Consider the following 23,493-nt stretch of genomic DNA (forward strand, 5'->3'; position numbering starts at 1 on the left):
CCTTGATCTTATTCCTGTACCTTATAGCTGGACTATTATACCAGCTCTGCGTATGGTTGCTCTTAACTGTTCCTTTAGGTGTTCACTGTGGAAGTAGCATTAATATTTCAGTTGATCCTGATGAATATCTGTCCTGCCAGTTCAGGAGAAACAGGCTGAATTCCAGAGAGCCAGGGATGTTTTAGAAGATGGCATTTCTTGTTCAGAAGCGTCAGTACAGAAAAATCTGGCAAAATCAAGACAGATTCTGTAGAGAATCATAGACTTACTGTAATAGAACTATGCATGTATCAGGGTGAGAAGGTGACTACTGTTAAAAAGCAGATTTAGATATTTACAACTACTTCAAATTCACCTATACAAGAAGGTTCAGGATGTTTTACCTTATCTGTAGATACATTTCTGATCAAAACTGCTGTAGTTATATTGGTATAATTCCCCTTTAGGTCTTCCTCTCCACCTTAGAGAGTAGTCATGAGAAGCTTTTGAAAATCTGAGATCCACTTCTCTCAAGCAATGCCATTACATGTGTGAGAAAAACAGAGTAGTCTTGGTAAGAAGGAAACAGTTCCAAAACAGGACCTGGCAGAGAGGAGACAACTGCAAAACCCACTGTATCTTCCCAGTTCATCATTCTTACAGAAAGTGAATACAGGCTTGGACTTCTATTGCTTTTGGTGTACTGGTCTGTATTCCCTTTAAAATTATTTTTATCTATTAAATCACTTTATTTAGGGAAACTTGGCCTTGAGAGGGAGGCAACTTAGAAAGGTACCATGAGAAATCCAGTGCAGGCTTCTGCTAGAGCTGTTAAACGCTGTGCGTCAGAGGCCTGAACAGGCAGCGTCTCATGGGACGGAGTTCTGAATGAGCATCAACAACCTCTAGTAAGGAGCTAATTTTTCTGAATGCTAATAGAACTTCTGTTCCTGTTTCCAGTATATCCTTTCCCTGTGTGTTCAGTGGAGTAAGTGGTTCTAAATTCTAACACAGTCCCATATTTTTACTTTGTTCTGCTCCTTTGTGCTACTGCTGCCTGAGAGTTCCAGTGTGATGTAGCATCTAAGCTGTTTTCCATCCCCTGCTGCCCTGATCCTCTGCCTCCCTGACTGTGAGGATATAGGAGATTTGCTCCTAATTAACTGAGTGTAATTCTTGGCCAAATCCACTCCAGAAACAGCGTCTTTTTACCACTTAGTGACTCCTGTAAAAGATCCAACATGTAGGGAAATTTCCTTGCCTTTGATGAGTGACTGAGGATGAGGCAACACAAAACTGTCACGTGAAGTGAGTAATGGGCAAAAGTGAAGGAAGGAAGAAAAGAGGCTTTTTGTCAAATCGGTAGATTTTTAGCAGCCTGTTCCTTGTTTTTATGCTGAAGGTGTCTTTGGAAGTGCTACTCGGCAGACTTGGCCAGAAGTGAGCTCATTTCTTAAGGTGACCTTCATGTTTCATGCTGTAGAATACCATTAATTCGTTGCTCCAAAATCAGAATATAAGTATAGAAAATGCCCATTAGACTGAGATGAGAAGCAGCACAAGGAATGTGTAAAAAAGATTGCCAAGACTGAACAGCTTTGAATGAACCGACTGCCTTCTTAGATTTAATAGTGTTTAAAGCTTGTAGCCTTGAACCCTAATTCATATGAAGGACCAGCAAGCTGAAAACACTAAAAACCCCCGTGGGATGGGATTATTGATGGTAATATAATAATGATTAACTCTCTGGAAAGCATCCTAGCCAACTGAGGGAAAATATAGCCCAAGGTCAAGGAGACGTTTGATGACAAAGTTCTCAGTTGGCAATACCGATGATGGCAAGATACAGGGCTGAAAATGGGCAAGGCGCTCTGGAGAGGGCTGTGCCACCTGTGGGATTTTCCGGGGGAGATCTAGAAGCTGCTTAACATAAAGTTTTCTGGGTCCCGTTTACCTGGGTTCAAAGCCGAGGAGAGCTGACCTCGGGAAGCTGCAAGCTGCTAATCGAGGAGGCAGCTGTGGGGGGGGGATAAAGTCCAGATTCCTTCCAAGAAGTCTAATCTCTGGCAAATGTGCGCGCACACGCCGTTTGCCTTTCCCAGTTGTTGCTGGGGGCTTTGCAATAGGACGCAGCCCCAGCTCCTTGCCGGGCTGCAGCCTCTGTGCCGAGAGGAGAGGAGAGGAGAGGAGAGGAGAGGAGAGGAGAGGAGAGGAGAGGAGAGGAGAGGAGAGGAGAGGAGAGGAGAGGAGAGGAGAGGAGAGGAGAGGAGAGGAGAGGAGAGGAGAGGAGAGGAGAGGAGAGGAGAGGAGAGGAGAGGAGAGGAGAGGAGAGGAGAGGAGAGGAGAGGAGAGGGCTGAGGGCTGAGGGCTGAGGGCTGAGGGCTGAGGGCTGAGGGCTGGGCAGAAGGGGCGGGGAGGCGGAGGCTGGCGCTGGCAGCAGCGCGTACCTGGAGCACGGGGGAGGCTGTGGAGAGGAGGGGACGGGGGGTGAGGAGCGGGCTGAGGGCTGTGCCCCGCCGCTTGTGCGCGCCTCCGCCCGTCCTCGAACGTGCTAGAGAAATTGGGGGCATGTTCTGTTCCCTCATTTCTCTCCTCTCTTCTAACCCTTACTGAAGAGAAGAATCAATGAGGAGAGATGGGGAGAAGAAGGGGAAAGTGAAATTCTAAGATGCTGGTGGGAACTTTGATCCCTTTCCTCACCTCCCTTTCCCTGCGCAGAAATGGAAAAGGCACCCCGCTTCCTCCAGTGCGGAGTGGCTAGCGTGGGAAAGCAGACACTGGCTGCTGAACGAGAATGTGATGCTTGAAGGACCTTCTGCTCACTCTGTACACGAGCGATGGAAATCTCCAAAATACTCGGGCTCCTGGTAGAGCTCTCAAGTCTGCTATCCTGTCTCAGATGTGTGGAGGTAAGAAAAGGTTATTTTTCTATCTGCTGGTAAGAAGTCACGTGGTTCTTTTAATATCCTCACTGTAAATGGATCTTGTTATTACTTGAGTATGTTTTCTAGAGCATTTAGGCAGTTGTGGTCTCTGGGAAGGACTGGGGGCTTGGGGATGGATTTGTTGCATTGTGCATATAAATTCAGAAAAAGAAACAAACCAGGAAAGCAGGATGCGTAAGAGCTTGCAGATGCTTTGGCTTGGGTTTCCAGGGTTTCTCAGGCACTGCAGTGACCCTGGCAGGAGAGATCCTTTGTTTCTGTTCTTTGCTGATTGTCCCTCTTGGTGGTGTGGACAGATGCTTTATAGCTGCACAGAGCTGGGGCAATGTCTGCAGCATAGGCTGTTTGTACTAAATTTAATTGGTGGCGATGGTCAGCATTGGATTATTTCAGAAGCCGCTACAGAAACTGGCAGCAACTAATCTTTCATTAGAAGGGAAGGTTATTACTTGGACTGCAGTACTTTTGTTTCTGGTCCCACTCCAAGAAGAGCGGGTTCAGTCTCTCCTATACATCCTGTTATTAGTCTGACCCATCCTTATATCACCAGCAGGTTCACATGTGTCTGCAGGTGTACATTGAAAGCTGGGGATTGAGGGACCTGCACTGTGGTGCAGTCACAAAAGTACAGCTTAGCTCACTTTCTACTCTCTGCAAAGAGCTTTGAGATCCTCAGGTAAGTCCTTCAGTGTTGTTGGTCCAGAAACCCTTATGTGGGCTTGCAACAGCCTGATACACGCAGATTGATGGATTTTTGCCTGAAAAGTTTATCTGTGCGTCCGTTTGTGCATATGCACCTGAGATCTGATCTGATCTGCTACTTCTGGACCATGTCAGGAATTCATCTTCCATATGCAGTATCCCATTCTGACTTCTGGAGGGTGATGCAGGAGCTTGGCCATGGTTGTCAGCACCTTGTGGACCATATTCATAAGCTTGATTTGAAAATTATATCTGACTTAAGTAGGTGTTGTTCTTGTCTGGTTTCTGTGGGAATTACCTCTGCTTATTCCAGAACTGGATTTGGTTTAATTCCAAATTTAACTTTTCCCATTTTCCAGGAAGAGTTGAAGCTGAGAGAGGCAAAATTACTGCATTTTGAAGAAAACCATTACCAATAGCTAGTATCCTTTAGCTGCACATCTCTGCTCTGTGAATTACAACTCTTTGTTCATATAAAAGTATTAGAAATGTTCATCTAGAATATTTAGAAACTAATTAAACTACAAGGAGCTAGCAGAAGCATGTACAATTTCTTCTTTTCACTCTGAGTCTCTGAAGGTCTTGCACTTGCTTCCACACCATGTAGTGGTGTTGAGTGGAGATCTCTATCTCTCAGCCTGTAGTCAAGTTACAACCACAAAAAACCACTGCCTGTAAGAGGAAATGTAGTTTTGGGACCAGATAGGATGCTAGAATTCTGAGGACTTTGTTTCATATTTTTTGGTTTTAGCTATTTAACCCCATTTGGATAACAACACCATAGGCCATATCATATTTTAAAGAATATTTTAAAAATAAAATCCTCAAAAAACCTTGGATTTTCTTCCTTGGATGTTTCCCACTTTATCCATGGATGTTTATTACCATTTTAACAGGTATTCTGGGGGCATCATCCAGTCACTCAAGTAGATAAATCTCTGCTGCTGTGGCTGTAGATGACTTGCCATATAAACAGAGACAGAATGAGTAGTTATTATTTTTCTTATTGATAAAAATGATTTTCTTCTAGACTTCCTTTCCACAGGCGTCTCACTCAGACGTCCAACTCTGTTGGGAAAGAAACAAGCAGAGGCCTGTAATGTAGTGCTTACATCAAGGGTAAATCTCTGCAGGCCAGTAATTTTTTGTTGTTGTTGTTAGTGGTCAGATCTATGTTTGTATTTGAAGAGGAGCGATGGGGAGACCAGGGAAGAGGCTGGTTACTGGGGTGTGCTTGCCTAAAGCTGAGCTGCTTTTAGGACATGCCTGTGTTTATTTCATTGGATAATAATCTCTCTGCTTTTGCTCTGTTTCTTTTCCCAGGCTTTCCTGGGATCCAAGCCCAACCAAAACCATTTGCAGAGTGCAGGTAAGAACAAGAAGTTATAAATTCGTCATTGGGCAGACTCTTTCCTGCAGTGGTGATCTGAGACCATAGGCATGATGAACCACTGCTCCCTGGCCTTCTTCCTTTCTTTTCATCACTTCTTCAATCTTTTCTCTTGCCCCAATGCCTGTTTATCTCCTTCACCAACATGGCCAGACTACTTCTGTTTCTTCATGTTGAATGCTCTTGCAGGAGCTCCCTGCTCCTCCCATACGTGCTTTTCCTTTAATCTCTTTCTCTGCATTGTTTTTTTGTTGTTTGTTGTTGTTGTTGTTTTGGTTTTTTGGGGGGTTTGTTTTGTTTTGTTTTTGGTTTTTGGTTTTTTGCATGCTTACCTTTCCTCTGCTCTAATAACTACTGAATTCTCTGACACCCTCTCTGAGGGTACCAGTTGATGCCACGCATATGATTTGTTTTCCAGACACTAACTTTCAACTGCTGCTCATTTTTGTACCTTGCATTTAACCTTCAGCTGTCACTTATCCCCTCTGGGCCTAGCAGTGGCTAGAAGGCAAATGACAGGATGCAAAGTTTCTTTGCACCCTTGATCTTTGCCCCACAAGCAGAAGGGTTTTCAGAAAGTGTTGGCTTTTTTGTTTACTTAGTGAATAGAGCTGTAAATGTTGTCCCTTTCTCAGTCTACTCTTCCCATGTTATGCACTCTATAAAGCTCACAAAGTGGGAAACCTGGGGGGGTTTCCCACTTTGTTATTTCAGGGTCATGAATGGAGAGTTTTCTCATTCTGTTAAGGACCATAATAAATTGATTATTGGGTATTTTTACACTGGATATTTCACATGGACACTGAAACATTGGCACCTGCACTTCCCCCCAGAATGAATTCCCTTTCCCTTCCAGTATATTAGCAAGTTCAGACAAGCCAGGTGATCTGCTGATGTGAATAGGGAACATACATGCAATGAAATACAGTGTCATTTCCCACCTTCCTGCTTTGTACAGTGCTGCTCCAAAGTGAGTACATGTATTGCATGTACAGTAATGGGAACTGGTTCAAACTGTCGTGTTTGGGCCCCAAGTTAACACTTTTCAAAGGTCTATCTGGGCACTTCATTGCTTCAGATCAATTTGTGTTTTAGACAGCGAGTATTATGAATATTCTTTGAGCAGCACGTTGAAGACTGACAGAGTTGGAATCAAGCACACAGCAGCTGAGACTGCAGACACAAGGGGTATTTCCCAGAACCAGCTGGTGTCCCCCGTGTTGTCCAAGCTGCGAGGTGTGGTGCCTTAGGTGATGCTAACAGTCCCTTCCTGTGCCCAGCGGCCAACGTGTGTGCTGTGGGAGCCCTCGGCTACTACAATGGCTCACTGGCAGTCACCGAGGCCGGGGCAGAGTGTCTCAACTGGGCAGAGTTCCCTGATTATGTTCAGCAGTACCCGGAGCGTGGCCTGGGGGACCACAACTACTGCAGGAACCCAGACGGGGGAACGACGCCCTGGTGCTTCTACAGGCTTGTGTCGGGGGCCATCGGCTGGGCCAACTGTGACTGTAACCAAGGTAAGGGCTGCGCTGCCTCAGGGCTCGAGCCACCAATGTGTGCTGCACAGACTTGCAAGTGGCAGGTGGAACACCCTGTGAAAGAAGCACAGTACAAAGACTCTTCCAAATTGTTGAAATAATTAATACTAGAGGCTAGCCTGTGTGGGAGAACATCTGTACATAGCAGGGGGTGGATTTAAGCTGCTGTAGCTGTAATGCCTTGTATGGATGTTTTATTCTCATACAAGGAGACTTTTTTTTCTACTGCTACCTTATGCCACTATGAAAACAGTTTTAGTAATGTAAAAAACAACCCACTTCTGCTCCTTTAGAGTCCATATCAGAGCATTCCTCAGGTAAGTGTAGCAGTTCAAATAGAAGAAGAAAAGAATCTTCTGTGGCAGGGCAGGTCATAGGCTTGTGTTAAACTTCCTCAGTGCTGGCACAAGGACTGCTGCTTACTTTGAGGCAAGTGAGGAGCTGAGCTTTCTCTCACTGGCTGCTGTGCAGCATTTCTGAAAATGTCCTGTTTCCTGAACTTCCCTGCTTTTCCTGCATTTTGCAGAACAGTTGAAACACTGGTTCAATAAATGAATTGACAGTCTTTTCCCTTGCTCCTTTCAAAGATGGCTTCACTAAAGGGAAATATGTAAGTGTAGTGGTGTTGTGTGCCTGCACTGAGGTGTTGCAGACAGGTGTGTCCTTCTGCAAGTACATAACTGCGTGAGATGTGCTTTCTAAACAGTGGTAAAACTTTTGGTGGGGTGGGAATTGAAAGGGCATTTACACTGGCACTTCCATTTCTTAGAGACAGTGAAGAGGATTCATCTGCTGTTACTGAATATCTCACTGTAGCAACAGAGTCATGCAGGTGAAGTGGTTGATGGAAATAGATCAGTGGAGTGTCAGAAGTAATTAGATAACCCGCCATTTTCATACACCCTTTCAAGATAGCATGTAAAATCATCCCCGTTCCACAGAAGGAGGATCCAGGAGCTTTGGCAGAAGTCAGATTTCCTGCTGGTATTACCATGGATTTGAAAAGACCATAACACCAACCATCCTCCCAATCAGGCATTGCTGGGCCTGGGAAGGTGCCACTTCCCACACTCCTTCATGCATATCACTTTAGTGCCAACATAGGCGAAACAGGGATGAAAGAAGCCAAGTGCAGCTCAGCTCAGCTACATGCAAGTCCAAGACTTGCTGATCTGAAGCTTCTATCAGCAGACAGCAGCTGGTTTTTGGTTGTTTTTTTTTCTCTTTTGGAAGGTGCTGTTCGGTTGGCCGAAGACAGCAGTGTGGAGCTGTACTTCAATGGACTCTGGGGTACCATCTGTGCTGACCACTGGACTGACTGGGATGCCAGCGTTGTCTGCAGGCAGCTAGGTCTCAGGTGGGAACCTCACTCTGGTTGTGAGAGGTACATGCTCGTGTGGCTTTTGAAAGAGCAGCCTCTGTGGTTACAGTCCCTCTGGCACAGTGTGTTGGCTGGCAAAAAGAGTTTGTTTTGCGAGCTAATTTCCCACTTACCAGGGTCCTTTTGTACTGTTTTTTTTCTGTGGCTACCCCCAACCCAATCAGCATTTGCCAGAATTTTTTTAAACAATAGTTTCTGCTTCATGCTCCAGGCTGTGAAAAGTGAGGTGTGGGATCACATTCCCTTTTTATGATCATCAGCTGGCGTTATTATAGTGATCTAGCAAAAATTTTAGGAGTATGAACTCTCTTCGAGTATCTGGGATTTGGACATTCAAACTTCCAAATAGCGAGGGGATAAGGTCCACAGAGAGGGAAGGTGATTCAGGTAGTTTGGTACTTGAGTCTATTGCTGGGTTTGTTCATTGCTTTCAAATGAGAGTGCCATTTCTGACTACACCGACTCCTCTGCAGTAGGTAGGCACACAAAAGGATTAGGAAGGGCTTTGTGCTTTCCCATTAGACTGTTAATGGTCACCCCTTTATGCACTTTAATTAACTGGCCACACTGGGATGTGAAATGTCACAACTGGACTGGGGATTCACAACAACTGAGGGAACTTGTAAGTCAAGCCGTGCTGTGGCATTTCATTGCTCTGTTTCATCCTCTGTACCAGTGAGATTGGCACAGCTGGGAAGAAGAGTCATCCCAGACCATGGCCTGTTCCCTTGCACCTGCAGTCTGCAAACTGCCATGGAGATGAGGAAGCCCTGCTGCTGTGTGCCTATCAGGAAGCTATGTCAGGAGCTTGTAACCAGGGGAGTGCCGTGGTAACTTGTGTTCCTCCAGAAGGTAAATCTCTAGGGAAAGATCTCAATCACTGGAAGATGGCTGATGCTTATGACCACATCCCCTTTTTATGGATCCAGGTTTTTGTCTGCAGGCAGAAAACTCCTGGTCACCACAGCAGCCAATTAAAGAGCCATCTCTGGACCAGCAGTGCCCCACTCTGGGGGCTGCAATCACGGGTGCTTGGGGGGGGGTCTGGAGGGGAGGATGTGGTAAGAGAGCATCACGAGAGCTCCTGTGGCTGGAGAATGGTTCTTCACCCTGAACTGCTGGATGTGCTTTGTCTGTGTCTTGTTCTGTTGTGCTCTCTTTCCCTTTCTCGAAGCACAGGTGTAGGTGCCCCACTGCGTATAGTTGGGGGCAAGGAGAGCTTTGAAGGGCGGGTGGAGGTTTACCATGACGGCAAGTGGGGAACCATCTGTGATGACCAGTGGGACGACCGGGATGCTGAAGTAGTCTGTAGACAGCTGGGACTCAGGTAATTTCCTTGCTGTATGTCATGGAGTAGTAAGAGAAGTAGGCAGAATGAAGAACATGAGAGCATGTCCCTTCACTCTACTACCAGCCCTTCCTATAGGAGATATACAGAAACCCTGGGAAACATAATTCTGGACTGATCATCCAGCGAAGGGCTTTTGTACCCCATTCTTGTCAATTCTATGGGTTTATGCTGTGTAAAAAAAAAAAAAAAAAAAAGAAGGTAGATTCCTGTCTAAGGTTTTTGCATACCTCCTAAATACAAATCTTGTTAGCCTCAGTGACAACTTGTCATGGTGATTTCCGTATGTGAACTGCAGTTGCTTTCTTGGTTAAGTTTAAACACCTCTAGTTTCACTGGCTGCCCTTATCCTCTTCAGACAGGAAGCAAGAGGGACCACCTCATTCTCCTGTGCGCCATTCAGTGCTTAACATGGGAGCTGCTGTATACTGAACATTCTTGAAACTCACATTAGTACAGGATTATTTAAAACAGATTGTTCAAATTTGAGATCCCTCAATCTTTGGGAGTTTTGCCTATTATGAGATTCTAACTGAGACTTATGTTACATCACTGTCTGCAGAAGTCCCTATGTATCTGAATTGTTTGTGTTGTAGTAACATTTTTGTTATTTGCTGGAAGGGCTTATTACAAACTTTCCAATAACATATTTCAATTAACAGTTGGAAATTCCACTGTGTCAAAAATAGATATGATCTATGAGAGGACAGTAACTCAGCACAGGAGAGTCCCTGTGCAAGGCAGAATCTGAGGATCCAAGACTGTTGCCTTCCTTACTGAGCATACATGTCTGTAATATTTACAGTGGGACCCCAAAAGCCTTGTCATGGGCTCACTACGGGCAGGGATCTGGCCCAATCCTGCTGGATGAAGTGCAGTGCTCAGGGAATGAACTGTCCCTTGATCAGTGCAAGAAGAGTGACTGGGGACAGCAAAATTGTGACCACATTGAAGACGCTGGGGTCTCCTGTGACCCTTTCACAGGTACAGATGTACAGCACTGCCAGTCAGATGCGGTCAGTCTTACCCCCACATTACTTGGTTTGCTCAGCAGGTAGCCCCCTGGTTTGGGATCCTGCACAGCTTCCATGTATGGCTCCCACAAGGGCTGCCAGATGTGGAGGCACAGAGTAAGGGAATGGATCAGAGGCAGGCTTGGTGGTGTTCCCACGGTTTTGCTCAGGTGGTGTGGAAAGGCTAAAGTGAATCCTCCCCTGGCAGATGGGTATGTTTGGAAGCAATGAACATTTGTATTTAGAGTACCCACAGACATCTGCGTCTTTTGTTTCTTTCACCGGTGGGCGGTACAGAGACCTGGCAGTGGTGCACAGGCTGCTTCTTTTCTCCCCTGCTGAGTGCTGCCCTTTCCTTGTCCCCTTGCAGAGGGCACTGTCCGGCTGGCTGGCGGCCGCAGCCCCAGCGAAGGCAGGGTGGAAGTTTATTACAACGGAGACTGGGGCACAGTGTGTGATGATGGCTGGACAGACCTCGGTGCCCAGGTGGTCTGCAGGCAGTTGGGCTTCAGGTAAGACTGGGAGTGTGTAGTGTCTCTGCTTCCTAATTTCAAGAATTAGATTCCATCACCCTTCACTGGGATAGGCTGGACCTTAATCCTTCATTGTTGTCTTTGTTAGAAGGCTTATTACCATTATACAACTTATTAAGGAAAGATTAATAAGTATCCACATCCTTTCCAAGGGGCAAAAATAAATCTATTATCTCTTGCCTCAGCCTGTTTTGAAAGCAGATAATGGGCTTAATACTGTCCTTATGAACCCCTCAGTAAAGTCAGAAAATTTTCCATAATGTTCTTTAAATTTGCACGTGTTGCTTCTGCTCTGTCAGTAAAAGGATATCACCTATCTGCTCCATATAGATCACCTTCAGTAGTGGAACAAAGACCATCAGGGCAAAAAAGAGTAGTCATAGGGATTTTCAGCCCATTGCTGAGCTGTCATCCCTTCAGCTAGGAGTTTGGGAAAGATTTAAAATCAGGATACTATTGCCTTTGAGCTAGTAAAATGGGATTTTGTGGATTTTTCAAACATGATTAGGGTCTCCTTCTAAAATTTCAACTTTGTAGATGAAGAAAAGACTAAATTCTTCTCTTTGAGGTCAGCTACATACTGCGTTTGTCATCTCTTGAAGTGCCTAAAAGTTTGGAGCTTTCTGCAGTTCAGTTCCAGGTAGCTGTTTCCTACAAAAAGAAGTAGAATTACTTAAATGTCGACATTGTTGATGCCTTCTCTGCCAGCCCTTCCCCAGACTGATGTACCTGCCGTATCTGAAAAGCAGCCTCTGCTGGCCCTCTGTGCCTTTGAATGTGCCTTTGACCAGACACTAGAAAATGGACTGGTCTGAGGAGGCCTCCCTGAAAATTGAAGCTGGCAAGATGTGAGGGTGCTTGGTTGCCATCCTGTGTGCCCACGGAGTAGTTTAGGTCAGGAGGCCACTAGTACCATAGTTAAGCAGGAGAGTTCCTCTTTGGATCTGAGCTTGGGCCCTTCTGTGGCATTTAGAGTTTTAATGTTATTTTCTGTTTCCTTCCTCTAGTGGTCCTGCTGCCCTGGCCTCTGAAGGAGACTATGGTGCTGGCCAAGGCTTCATCTTACTGGATGACGTGACATGTGTGGGGACAGAGCTGTCTCTCCTGGACTGTCCCCACAGCAACTGGGGGCAGCATGACTGCTCCCATGCTGAGGATCTGGGAGTCCGCTGTTCCCCAGAAAGCAACACAGTCATGGATGGCAGCCTGGGTAACTCACCTTGTTCTTGCCCTGAATGGTGGGGAAGTTTCACCTTCTGGTCTGTTCCCTTGGAAGCTCTGGCAGATGTGGGAGTTTTCCCTGTGCTGTTTCAACAAGGGGTCTGCTTTTTGAGGTGGGATGAGCCCTGGCTGAACTGGGGCAGAGCCACAAATCTGTGGCTCCACCAGACCTATCAGACCATCAGATAAGTGGAAACTGGAGAGAGTTGTATTGACAGTCTTGAAACAAACCTGAGGGGCTGAGGGACAGTGGCTGCCTTAGTGTGCCATTGCTCAAGGGAACCCTTTAACCAGACCTTTTAGGAAACTTAGGTGTGGTTACATTAGTGCCACACCTTGCGAAGACAGGAGGACATCATATGCAAGGGGTTGTTGTTTGCACTCCCTTGTGTGAATGGCGCATTTCTAAATAAAATTGTGAAAGTATTTCAAGTTAGCATAATTTCCTCATTTTTATAATGTCTGATACCCTCCCCTTTCCTTACTACAGGAGACTTTCCAGTTTGTCAGACATGTGTTACTGAAATAGTTGGCATCCAGCATTTTTGTTTTTCCTGGACGTAGAACTCCTCTCTTGCTTAGAATCATGTAATAGTTTTACAGTTCAATGGATTTTTTCCCCAGGCATGTTTAAGCTTGTCTAACTCTTGGCTCAGGAGTTAATAACTTTCTTTCTGTTCTTGTTCTCCTCTTTACTCAGCTTTCAGAGTATGGTCCACTGATGATTTCCAGTATGTATTAAATAAATTTGTATGTATATAGTCTTCTGATTCAGCACAGAGGTAAAATGTCTTCATACAGACACGCTTCTTTCTTTTCTTTCTTTTTCTTTTTTCCTTTTTTCTTTTTGTTTTAAGCGTACTGATCTCAGGGATTCGTCTTTTCTCTATAGAGGCCAAGTTTTGGACACCTGACCCCTGTGGTGTTTTTGTTTGCAGCAGCCCATGTGTTTTCTTCTGCAGGGCCTCCCGTGCGGCTGGTGGACGGAGAAAGCACCAAGGAGGGCCGGGTTGAGGTACTGCTGCATGGGCAGTGGGGCAGTGTCTGTGACGAAGACTGGACAGACAGAGATGCCACAGTGGTTTGCAGGCAACTGGGATTCAGGTAAGAGCTGTGGTACAGGCATCTTAAAGATAAAGACAGCTCTCAGGAGCACTTCTGGACTTGTTTCTGGGGGCTTAGTTTTAGTTTTGGCACACCGACATATGCTTGAGGGAGTATGTTACTCCTCTCACTGTACTGTCTGTGTGTGGAGTGACACATAAATATTATTCCACTTAAAATGCACTGGTGCCTCAGGTTCACTTGATTCCTGCTCACTGCAGATTAGCCACCCTCTCTCTAATTGCAGTGGTACAGCAAAAGCCAGGGCAATGGCTTATTTTGGTGAAGGCCATGGGCCCATCCATCTGGACAATGTAGAATGCAGTGGCATGGAGCACACCCTGGGGCAATGTGCCACGCCTGACACCAGGATTCACAGCTGCTGGCACAGTGAGGATGCTGGGGTGATCTGTGACTATGTGGAAGAAAAGGTCCAAGATATCAGGAGAACAGGTGACATTCCCTTTTTTTCTATGCAGGAATTTGGAGCTCTGGTTGTAGGATCTCTGCATGCTTTTGTGGTTTTCCCTGTCATTCTTGTCTTTGGTTGAAACTTCACCTACAAAATAAGCATGTCCTGTCCTGCATCTCCTACATTTTTATTGTTTTCAGTGTATCTTCTTAGCAGCACAGAGTGTTCCAAATTAGTCTGAGGAGCTCCACCCATGTCAGGCCTTTGAGCCTGCAGAATTTCCCCACAGCCGAGTCACCATACTCTTCCTTAGAACAGTAACCATAAACAACCTTTGGGGTTTAGAGTACTGAGGAAGTATTAGTATAGGTCCCACTCCTGGCATAAGACTATAGAGACTTCAGGTAAGTACCTCCAGTGAAATTAAGGAAACCTATGGGATGAAATGTTCTATGAATTCCATATGCACAACACGACAGTCGATTACCTTGAGGATTAATGCTCTCAGAGAAGGGGAGTGGTGTTTGGCTCTGTGACAGCAATGCTGATACTTAAGGTGAAGAGCCCTACCCAGCTGCTCTAACTTTGCCATGCAGGTCCAGAGTCTGGTTTGTGTGGGATGCGCCTGCTTCACCGTCGCAAGAAGAGGATCATAGGTGGAAACAAGTCTCTGAGGTACTACCCTGTAATTGCTGAGAGAGCCAGACTTGTTCCAGCTTTCCTTCAGGCTCTGGAAATAGTCTGGCAGATGCTGACTATGTAAATGCATTTTCACTGGTGATTTTTGAACTCGGTTTGAACCAGTGTGCTATCTAGGGAAGAATGCAAGCCAGCTGAGCCCAGATGAGACAGAGTGGATGGGAAAAAGAGGAAACTGGCTCCCATGTGTGTGACACCTCTTATTCCTCTGTTTCTTCTCCAGAGGCAGTTGGCCATGGCAGGCCTCACTGCGGCTGAAGGGGTTTCGTCGAGATACTCGTCTGCTGTGTGGAGCAACACTGATCAGCAGCTGCTGGGTGGTGACTGCAGCCCACTGCTTCAAAAGGTGTGTTTGGGAGTGGGGAGCCCCAAGGGATACTCAGCGATGGACAAGATAACTTCATCCAAGTTTATCCTCCTAGCCCAGTGGAGCCACATGAGCAATGTTTCTAAACCAAGACCTTCAGGTTATGATGTGTGTGATCTTGGGAGTGCTTATGGGGATGACTCAACATGACTTGCTTTTTCCTTCACTGCTTACACCTGGCCTCTTAACTCTGAGGCTTTACTGCATAAAGGAAGCCAACATTTTGGCATTTTAAATGTTTTAAGGAACTGTGAACAGGTCCGTTCACAAGCCTGTTGCAACTATAATAATCATTTTTATAAGAAAAAAAAGTCCTGTGCATGGTAGACAGTGATGATTTGCAACAGCTGGCACGATCCTATCTGCTAAAGAGGTCCCACAGTCCTGCAGCTGGAACTGTTTTACCACCGTGGTGTGAGGAGGTGGTTCACTCTCATAGCAACTGAGACTTGTGTGAGTCTGCTTTCCTCTTAACAGGGGTATTGAGATCTTGAGTCTGTTTTTCTCCAGGTTTGGTGTTGATGTGCGGCGCTACCTCCTGCGGGTGGGCGATTACCATACAGGTGTGAAGGATGAGTTTGAGAGGGAGCTGCCTGTGGAGCGGATTGTCCTCCACAGGAACTACTGGGCTGGCAGCAATGACAATGACATCGCCCTGGTCCGGATGCGGGGCAGAGAAGGGCACTGTCTGTCGTTCAATCACCACGTTCTGCCTGTCTGCCTGCCTGACAGGAGAGAGAGGTCTGACATCAACAGGCAAGCCTGCGTCATCTCTGGCTGGGGAGACACAGGTGAGTGGTGGGGTTTTGAGAGGCAAGAGAGGTGAGGAAGTCTGCCTTCAGGAGCCTGTGTGGGCCATTAATTTATGTCAACTCAAGGCTATGCTCTTGCTGCTCCCGTTGTCTGTGCCAGCACATGGTGCAAAGGAATGGGGAGACGAGGTGGGTTTTGTGCCTCTGAAGCTGTGGGAGAGACCAATGCTGCCATCTGCCCACAGTCCTCTCTTTCTTCTCATTTCTACACATGGTAGCAGACCCCTAAGGGAGCAGCCTGTTCAGAACCACTATACCAAGCCCGTGGGAGGCCCCCATGTTTCCACGACCTGCCTTCTTCATGATACTGTCATAGTGAAGTGAGGGCTTAGAGGTGGAAGGAGCCCTTAGAGAGAAATCTCTCTTGGACTACCTTGCTTAATTTCCCTGTGTATTTCTGCAAGGACAGATGGACTCTGAGTCTGGTTTCTGCCCTGGGTTCAAGACAGCCTGGACCTGTCCTCTTTGAGCATATTGCTGTGAAGCTTCCTAGGTAAAACAGAGCATGGAGGCCTTTCTGGGGCTGCTATGACTGGAGAAAAGCCATATGTTTAGAAAGACTTCCCTGCCAAAAGTCCCAGGAGCTCATCTATTGATTTTGGACCTGCCCATGCTTCTCAGTTGTTTCCCTAGCTATTACTGCAGCTTTTGAATTGCGAGTATTTGCCTTTGGAATCAGTTGTGCCAGTTGCACGTGTCACTTCAGGATGTTTGGGGTGGATCAAGGAACAACTTAGCCATGTAACTATCTTAAGCTGTACTGGAGCTTAGTGGCTGGAATCCTTCCCACGCACCAAACCCAGCTTTCTCAATGAGGAGCAGTTATCTACTACCTTGTGAACTTACATAAACTTTGGGCACAGAAAGGTCATACTCTAATATGGCACATTAGCCTTATATTCTGAGCAACCCTGGGGCAATAAAGAGATTTGATCAAATAGACTCAAGTCTGGCCAAAGATGAAGTGAATTCCCTTTGAATAATATTTGAATGCCTCTGAAACATCTTCTAAGGATTGAAACATCTTCTCTGAGGACTGAGCACTTAACAGATACTACTGCATTTATTCTCTTGAGAAAACACTGTCCTTGCTTTACTGAGGAGGGAGGTGGAGATTTGGAGAGGTGAGATAAATTGAACAAGGTTCTAGTTACTTGCTGACAGAACCAGGAGTAAGACTCATCCTTTGATCTAACCTTTTTCTACAACCCTCTTCCCCACATCTTTGATCTTACAGCTCTGTTTTTGTGGTCTGGCTTGACATCACTGTTTTCTGAAGTTCTTGTGGTTCAGAGGTGCTGAGCTCAGCCTATTTCTGTACTGCAAACTTGACACGAAATGTACAAGTGGAGGTTTTTGGAGGGAGCACTGTTGCACCAGGTCACTACTGTTGCGTGTATGTGATCAGTCTGGCTGGTCTGTTTTTTTTCCAGGGAAGTCCTATTCCAGAACTCTGCTGCAGGGGGTGGTGCCCCTTCTCCCACGGGAAGACTGTGAGGCCCGTTACGGGCAGAAGTTCACCAACCGCATGATTTGTGCTGGGAACCTCTCTGAAGACAAACGGGTGGACAGCTGCCAGGGTGACAGTGGAGGGCCACTCATGTGTCAGAGACCAAATGGACGCTGGATCATTTTGGGCATCACTTCCTGGGGGTATGGCTGTGGTCGGAAGGATTCGCCCGGTGTGTACACGAAGGTCAGCAAATTCGTACCCTGGATCAAGAAAGTGACCAAGCTGAGATGAAAATGACTGAGCTCTAGGAATTTCAGCATATGGTCCCTTTGCTCTGCAGCAGCAGAAGGCTGTGGCTTCTGGTCTGTGACTGATGGAGATTTATTTTGCCATTGGACGCTGGCAAAAGACTTTAACGTAGAACTGGAAGGAAAACAGTTATGACTGATTCTTTAAAGTCTTTGGTTTCACTTTAGTCTGTAATCTGTAAGCAGAGAAAGCAGGTGCACAATGGTAAAAATGATCAGTATACGTTGCTCTAAATATCTGAATCCTTTAATGCAATCACACTTATTCCTTTGCCCTGGCACACAGAAATGGTAGAAGTAGAGAGATATCTACTGCTGCAAATCGATTCATGGTTTTACATTTGGACAGTTGAAACATGCTGCAAAGAGAGAGGTGAAATGCTTGGAAGATGGCACCAGGTGCTGGCATAGTGGAAATCTTCAGATATTTTTTAATAACACTTCTCTTCAGTTCCAGGAATCAGAAGATTTGACCTGAGCTGAGGAACAGGCCAACAGTTGGGTTTTTTAGCTTCCCTGTTATGTCTCTAGGGGGAACCTTTTCTCTTCTGAATAGTAGGTCTGCTCCCATAGGATCCCTTTTAAGTGTCTGCCTGGACTGAGATGCTTGTCCCTCCTGCTGCAATTCTCTGTCACACATTTCCAGCTGGCAGATGCTATGGTTTTATTGCTGCTTTTTTTCTATAGTAGTTTGTGTGTGTGGTTGGGCTTTTTTTTTTGTTTCCTTAAAGTAGCATCTTCTAGAATCAGTTGTTGGTGTGAGAGGGAGTAGTTTTCTTGCCCTCTGATTACTATGAAGAACTTAAAAATCTTACCTCAAGTTGGTAAATAGACATGTTATTTTTCTTTAAATCCAAATGTAATTTTAATCTCAAACATTCAAGTGTTGAATCATGATTTAACAGCACTGTGGGGACTTCCTACTGGTCCCTTATTCATCATAGTTATTAGCTGCCCTTTGTTTGTACTGCTAGTCTTTAATATCTCTGTGTTCACAGTTTTCCGTGAAACATGGAATTACTCCTGGGGTACAGATACTCAAGCAAATTACTCACTTCTTGTGAAAAACAGTAAGAGCCCTGCAAAGCAGCTTCCCACTTTCGTGAAGTGTGTTGTTCTTGAAACCTCTGGGCCATGCTTCCTATTTTTCTCTTCTTTGCACTCTTTCTCTTTTCATTCCTTTCAGTGGGAGTAAACTGGCTTAACTTGAGGGTATGCAAGCACTGTCATCAAGCTCAGTTCTCAGCCTGAACAGATACAATGCTGAGAGAAGGCAGGGGTTATTGAATATTACGATTCCTTCCTTCTGTCTCATCCAAACAAATGAGCAGAGTCCCTCTTATGCCTTAAGCACTTTTGAAAGTTTATATATTATTCTTGAGTAGTAAAAAAAATGTAAGTAGACAGAAGGGCTAAGTGCCTTAACAGTGCAGCATCTTCTCTCTGTGTACAGATAAGGCAGAGAAAAGACAGGTCTGTCCAAGAGCAGGAGCAAAAAGCTTTGATGTGTAACCAAGGGCTTGAATGTGGAGGATTAATACAGGATGGGACATGTGGAACTTGCACCAGATGTGCATGTTTTGGGTAGGCAGTAACTGGGTCAGGCACTGACCTTCTGTCTGGAAGGTTTGCACTCAGGCCATTGAGGTGCTCAGTATCTGGGTATCACCAATGCCAGAACAGAAGGCAGAGCACAGTCTGTGGATTAGCCATGTCATATTCCAGGGCGTGTGCTGACAGAATCCTAGAAATTGCCTTGGGTTCAAGAAGTAGTGATTACCTAAAGCTTTGTCTTCTATAAATTAGCTTAATATAGAAGTGCTGACCTGACTGGGTGGCTGTTTTCTGTGTGTGGAGGCTGAACTAAACAGTTTCATTTACTCTTTCCAAGTATTATGGGATAGTTGGGCTAGCAGTGTTGCAATTGACTGTTCTAAATTCTGCTTGCAAGCTTTATTTTTACAAAGAATTATCAGAATCTTTAAAACATGCAATGTCAGGACCCCTGCAAACTGGCCTTTGAGACAAACCTGATCTGTTTGTGCCTCTTCTCAAGGTGCTGAATGTCTTCAGCACAGCTTTGTGCTGAGAACCCTGTTTAAAATGCCAGACTTGATCCATTGGCACTGTGCTTGGCTCCATGCTGGCCATGTTGTCCTATGGCTCCTGGCAGAGTCTCTAAAATGCAACCTGCAGACTGCTCCTTATCTCACAGGAATTGAAATGCCAAGAGGACCGAGGGCAATTCTGTCACAGACTTCTCATCTTGTGGGAGATTGAATGTCAAGTTCTACACTGGCAGGAGCAGTACCTGTCTGGGAAACATGGAGGGATTTAACTTCTACCTGTAGCCTCCCCTGAGCCAGCATGCTACAGCAGTTCAAATGGAGTTTCTGTGCCTTGGGTGCTGTCACATCTCTAGTTTAACCTGGTTTGATCTCTCAATTTATACCTATAACCCCAACAGCCATAGCAACACCCAAAGGATGACATTGTGGGGTTATTTCCCTAAGCTTACTTAGCAAGTGGCCATTCAGGACTTAGCATAAATTACCATGTTACACAAGTGAGATGCAGGCCTGGCATTGTCTTCTGAAATTCCCATGTTCTACTTAAAAGTATTTCTTTCCTCTAGATCTTGGCACTATGAAGCTGTGGTAATTCTTGTAATTAACACCCTTCAAGTCCTGCACAAGCCAGGAAGAGGGAAGGAAGTATCCAATCTCCTTTGCTTGCATTTGTACCTTACTGCTGCTGTAGGCAAACCTGTCAATACTCTCCTACATTGACCTGGCTGTTTCAGGATACAGTTGTTGCTCTTCACTGCTTAACTAACCTGGAACCGTGGCCCCAACCAAACTCATGTGCTTTGCCACTGAGGCTTACTGGAACTGCCTGGTTGGATGAGCAGCACTCAGTCACCCTAGGACTGAGGGTGACTGTATTTTATAATGGACAGCAGCAGATGTTTCAAAAGATAGTATGTGTGAGTTGGGCTGAACAAGTTTGAACAACCTTTTCTTTTGGGGAATTTTATTCTTAACCCATTTAAATTAATTACTTGCATTACTATTATCATCATTAACAATGGAAGTACAAATACTTGATACTCTAGGTGTTGTACAAACACTGTGCACTATCCTTTTGCAATTCTTTTTTATTTTCCTAAAGTAGAAGAGTTTATATCCCTAACTTTAAAAAACTATTTAATGTAACCAGCCTTCATCTTCCATATAAATGTTTAATTTTTTTTGTTTTATTCTAACTAAGCTCTCAATCTCAGTATTTTCTGACAATGAAAACCATTATAATTTTATTCTCCATAGCACGTAATTTCTTTTTATGGTTCCTGAATTAATTGCCTTTTGTTTTCATTGAGTACCATCTGTCCTTGGGTTCTCAGCCATGAGAGGAAAATAAGGGGCCTGGCTTTAAATTCTGTTATGCATTATTCTATAGATAGTTCCTTTTCTAAGACTGTGGCTTCTCTGTCTCTCTTCAATCCAAACTGTCTAGGTGTCTGATAATATGTTGACTCTCTCTCTGTGTCTTCTCTTTCTGATGGACCTTTAAACTTTGGGAAACAACTGAATGCAGTTTGCCAAGGGAGGAAGGCTGTATCCCCTGCTGATTATTTGAGTACAACTTTCTATAGCAGGCAATTCTGTAAGTAATTTCAGTGCTGTGTCTGTTTGCTGGAGCTAGTTTCAAACTTGCTAGTGTTGTCTTGGTGGCAGCCTTGCTACAAGGGGATGAAAACCCACGGAGGTTAGTTCCCCCTGTGTCTCAGGTAGGTGCAGCAGTCCCACTGAGCTCACAGAAGCTGCTGTAGGTCTGTCTGGGGGGCTCTAGGCAGGGAGCACCTGGAGAGCTGTGGAGACCTTTGCCTGTGCTGACATACATGGAGGGCTGAGAGTCCACCTTCACAGCATTAGTCCATTGGATCAGGCTAATGCATGTGCTCCAGGAGCTGAGAGCTCAGTCAGTGCTGCTGGTGGCTGCACTGTGCCACATGGATGCTCTGAGAGAACTTTCCATAGCAGTGGCCCATCGTGGTTGTGTGAGAAAGGGAACATCACTGTGAGTGGCTAGGAACATTGGCAGGAGTAGGAATACGGCTATGCTAAGGATCTAAAGAGCAGCTCTGAGTGCTGCTCCTATCCCTCTTTGAGAGAATACCCCAGTGCTCCAAAGTCTGCCCAGTACTGGGGTCTTCCTGACCTGCAAGGCCTGCAGTGGTACTATCTCAAACCTGTTCACGCTTTGGCCACCTGAAGCTGGATTAAAGATTTATCACTTTCTTGTGGCTGAACACTGTTCTGATGATTTCTATGAATTATGTTCTGTGCTATAATTAATCAGGCAGTGTTTATTAACTTGGACAGGATGTCAATTATCCTTGTAATCTCTGTAAACATGTAGCAGAAAATAACAGATTAGTTTCTTAAAGGTATGAGTAGAGGTATTGGTGAGGTACCAGGAAAATGAGTATTTGCTGTCTCAGGGGTAACAGAGGTAGATCTGCCTTTTGTCTGTCTTCCTTTGTTTCTGAAGCCTGTATCCTGAAGTGTCTTCACCCCAAAAGAGCTGCAGTGTTTCATTGACCACTTGAAGACAGATTTTTATGTGTATATTCAGCAATCAGATGAAAACTCTGGAGAGATGAAGCTACACCGAGGTATTTAACACTATCTTGATAGACTCACTGGGAGTTTGTTACAGCTAGAGAGAACAGAATCATCTCTGGTGGTAACCATGTTGGGACTACTCCTTGTAGAACAAGGCACTGTGACCTGGACTAATGCACATCTCCTGGGCTGCGTTTTCACTTGTTTGGAAAAATACTTAAATTTCCACATCAGAAACTTGTTTGTGTAGTAGCCCACTCAAGTCCTCTTAAAATCCCTTTCTACTAAGGGCTGAGTACCTCTGAAATCAGTCAAGTGCCAAAGCTGTCATGTCCCCTGGATCAACACTAATGGCTCACAAGGTATGCTAATAAATGGACTATACTGTGATGGTGTGGGGCTCTGTCTTACTTTTAATAAAAGAATCTGTTCCAAGGACAGATTTTAGGAATTTTTTTTCAGCACTGAGTTATGTTAAATAAATTTCTCCATTAACATTATTTTTAGAGAAGCTTCAACATGCTAAAGCATGTCACAAATTCAGCATCACATTAGCTACCATTACAATGAAAAACAACAGTTCTTCAAATGTCACATTTTTTGCCATTCGGAACAGGTAAAGAGCAGGTCAGCTCATTGCATTTAAAAAGTTAACAGGCTTTAATACATGAGCTTTCTAATTTGTTTTTAAAAGTGATCTTTCTATACAAACTTGTTTGGCAGGACTTAGTCTCCTTTTAGTCTACAATTCATGTGTCATCACTCTCAAAGTCAAAGCCAGCCTCCGGAAAAGTGGAAGTGGGATAAGGAAAATTCAGTTTGAATGAGCCATTGGTTCAAGAACACTGTTATACTCTACCCATGCTGCCCCACTGCTGAAACCTGGATTTCTGTAAAAAAAGTCTGTTTTGAAACGTGGTCCAGCTCCTTGCAAGGTATGCAATGACTTTTCCAAGTCATAAGGGTTAGAGTGGAACTTGGTGTTGCTGATACCTGCAGACCCCAAGAGTTATAGTGTCCAAGTTTTTGCATCTACTGACTCCAGCCTGCTGTTGGAAACCAACATGCACTCACTGAAGAAAGAACTGCTTGTAGTTAGCACTTCCCTCACTTCATGTCTGCCTTTGAGGTTTTCTACACCTACCTCCATTTCCCCTCTTGCTCGTGCAAAACTGGGAAGTGGAGTTCAGGCATTTCAGCTGGCCTTCCATGGGTCAGCAGGCATCCTTTCATCCCATCAGTCCTGCCGTGCTCTTCTGTAGTCACTGCCTGGAAAAGAAACATGTTGAAGCTGTGGTTAAGATTACAAATCTGTCAAATGTAATTTCGTATTCAAGCACTTGACTGCTGCCTTCCTGTGGTGAAAAGGCTTGGGAGGAGTGTATGGCATGAGTTTACTTGTTTCAGATTGGCTACTCTAAGATAGCTTTGGATTTTGAAACTGGAATATGAATGAGGAGAAAACTGAGCTTTACTTCCTGTGGTTTTCTAACTAGGATAGCTACCATATTCATTGGGAGAGAGGAAGAAGAGCATTCAGGTATCACCACAGACATTAAAAAAATTCTTACTTGGGTACAGTTTCGTCTTTCTAGTGGTGGGAGACAGGATCCTGCTCCAATTGCCTTGGTTTGCTGGGCTGAGTCCCATGCAACTCTTC

At 45.1% G+C, this 23,493-nt stretch overlaps 1 protein-coding gene across 1 annotated transcript; it reads left to right on the top strand.

Moving 5' to 3' along the window:
• The first annotated feature begins 2,816 nt into the window (after positions 1–2,816).
• On the top strand, positions 2,817–22,263 carry LOC136294051 (neurotrypsin-like). The gene is made up of 15 exons (XM_066191438.1): positions 2,817–2,888; positions 4,950–4,995; positions 6,297–6,533; positions 7,788–7,911; positions 8,612–8,787; positions 9,115–9,262; positions 10,089–10,267; positions 10,667–10,808; positions 11,837–12,039; positions 13,013–13,154; positions 13,402–13,607; positions 14,163–14,241; positions 14,489–14,611; positions 15,143–15,423; positions 16,878–22,263. Exons 1-15 carry the CDS (start codon positions 2,817–2,819, stop codon positions 17,186–17,188), a joined length of 2,469 nt encoding a protein of 822 aa, XP_066047535.1. The 3' UTR covers positions 17,189–22,263.
• The last annotated feature ends 1,230 nt before the right edge of the window (positions 22,264–23,493 follow it).

This window comes from Chamaea fasciata, unplaced genomic scaffold, assembly GCF_029207755.1.
Source record: "Chamaea fasciata isolate MVZ Bird 193981 ecotype frontalis unplaced genomic scaffold, bChaFas1.0.hap1 SCAF_9, whole genome shotgun sequence".
NCBI classification, from domain to species: domain Eukaryota; kingdom Metazoa; phylum Chordata; class Aves; order Passeriformes; family Sylviidae; genus Chamaea; species Chamaea fasciata.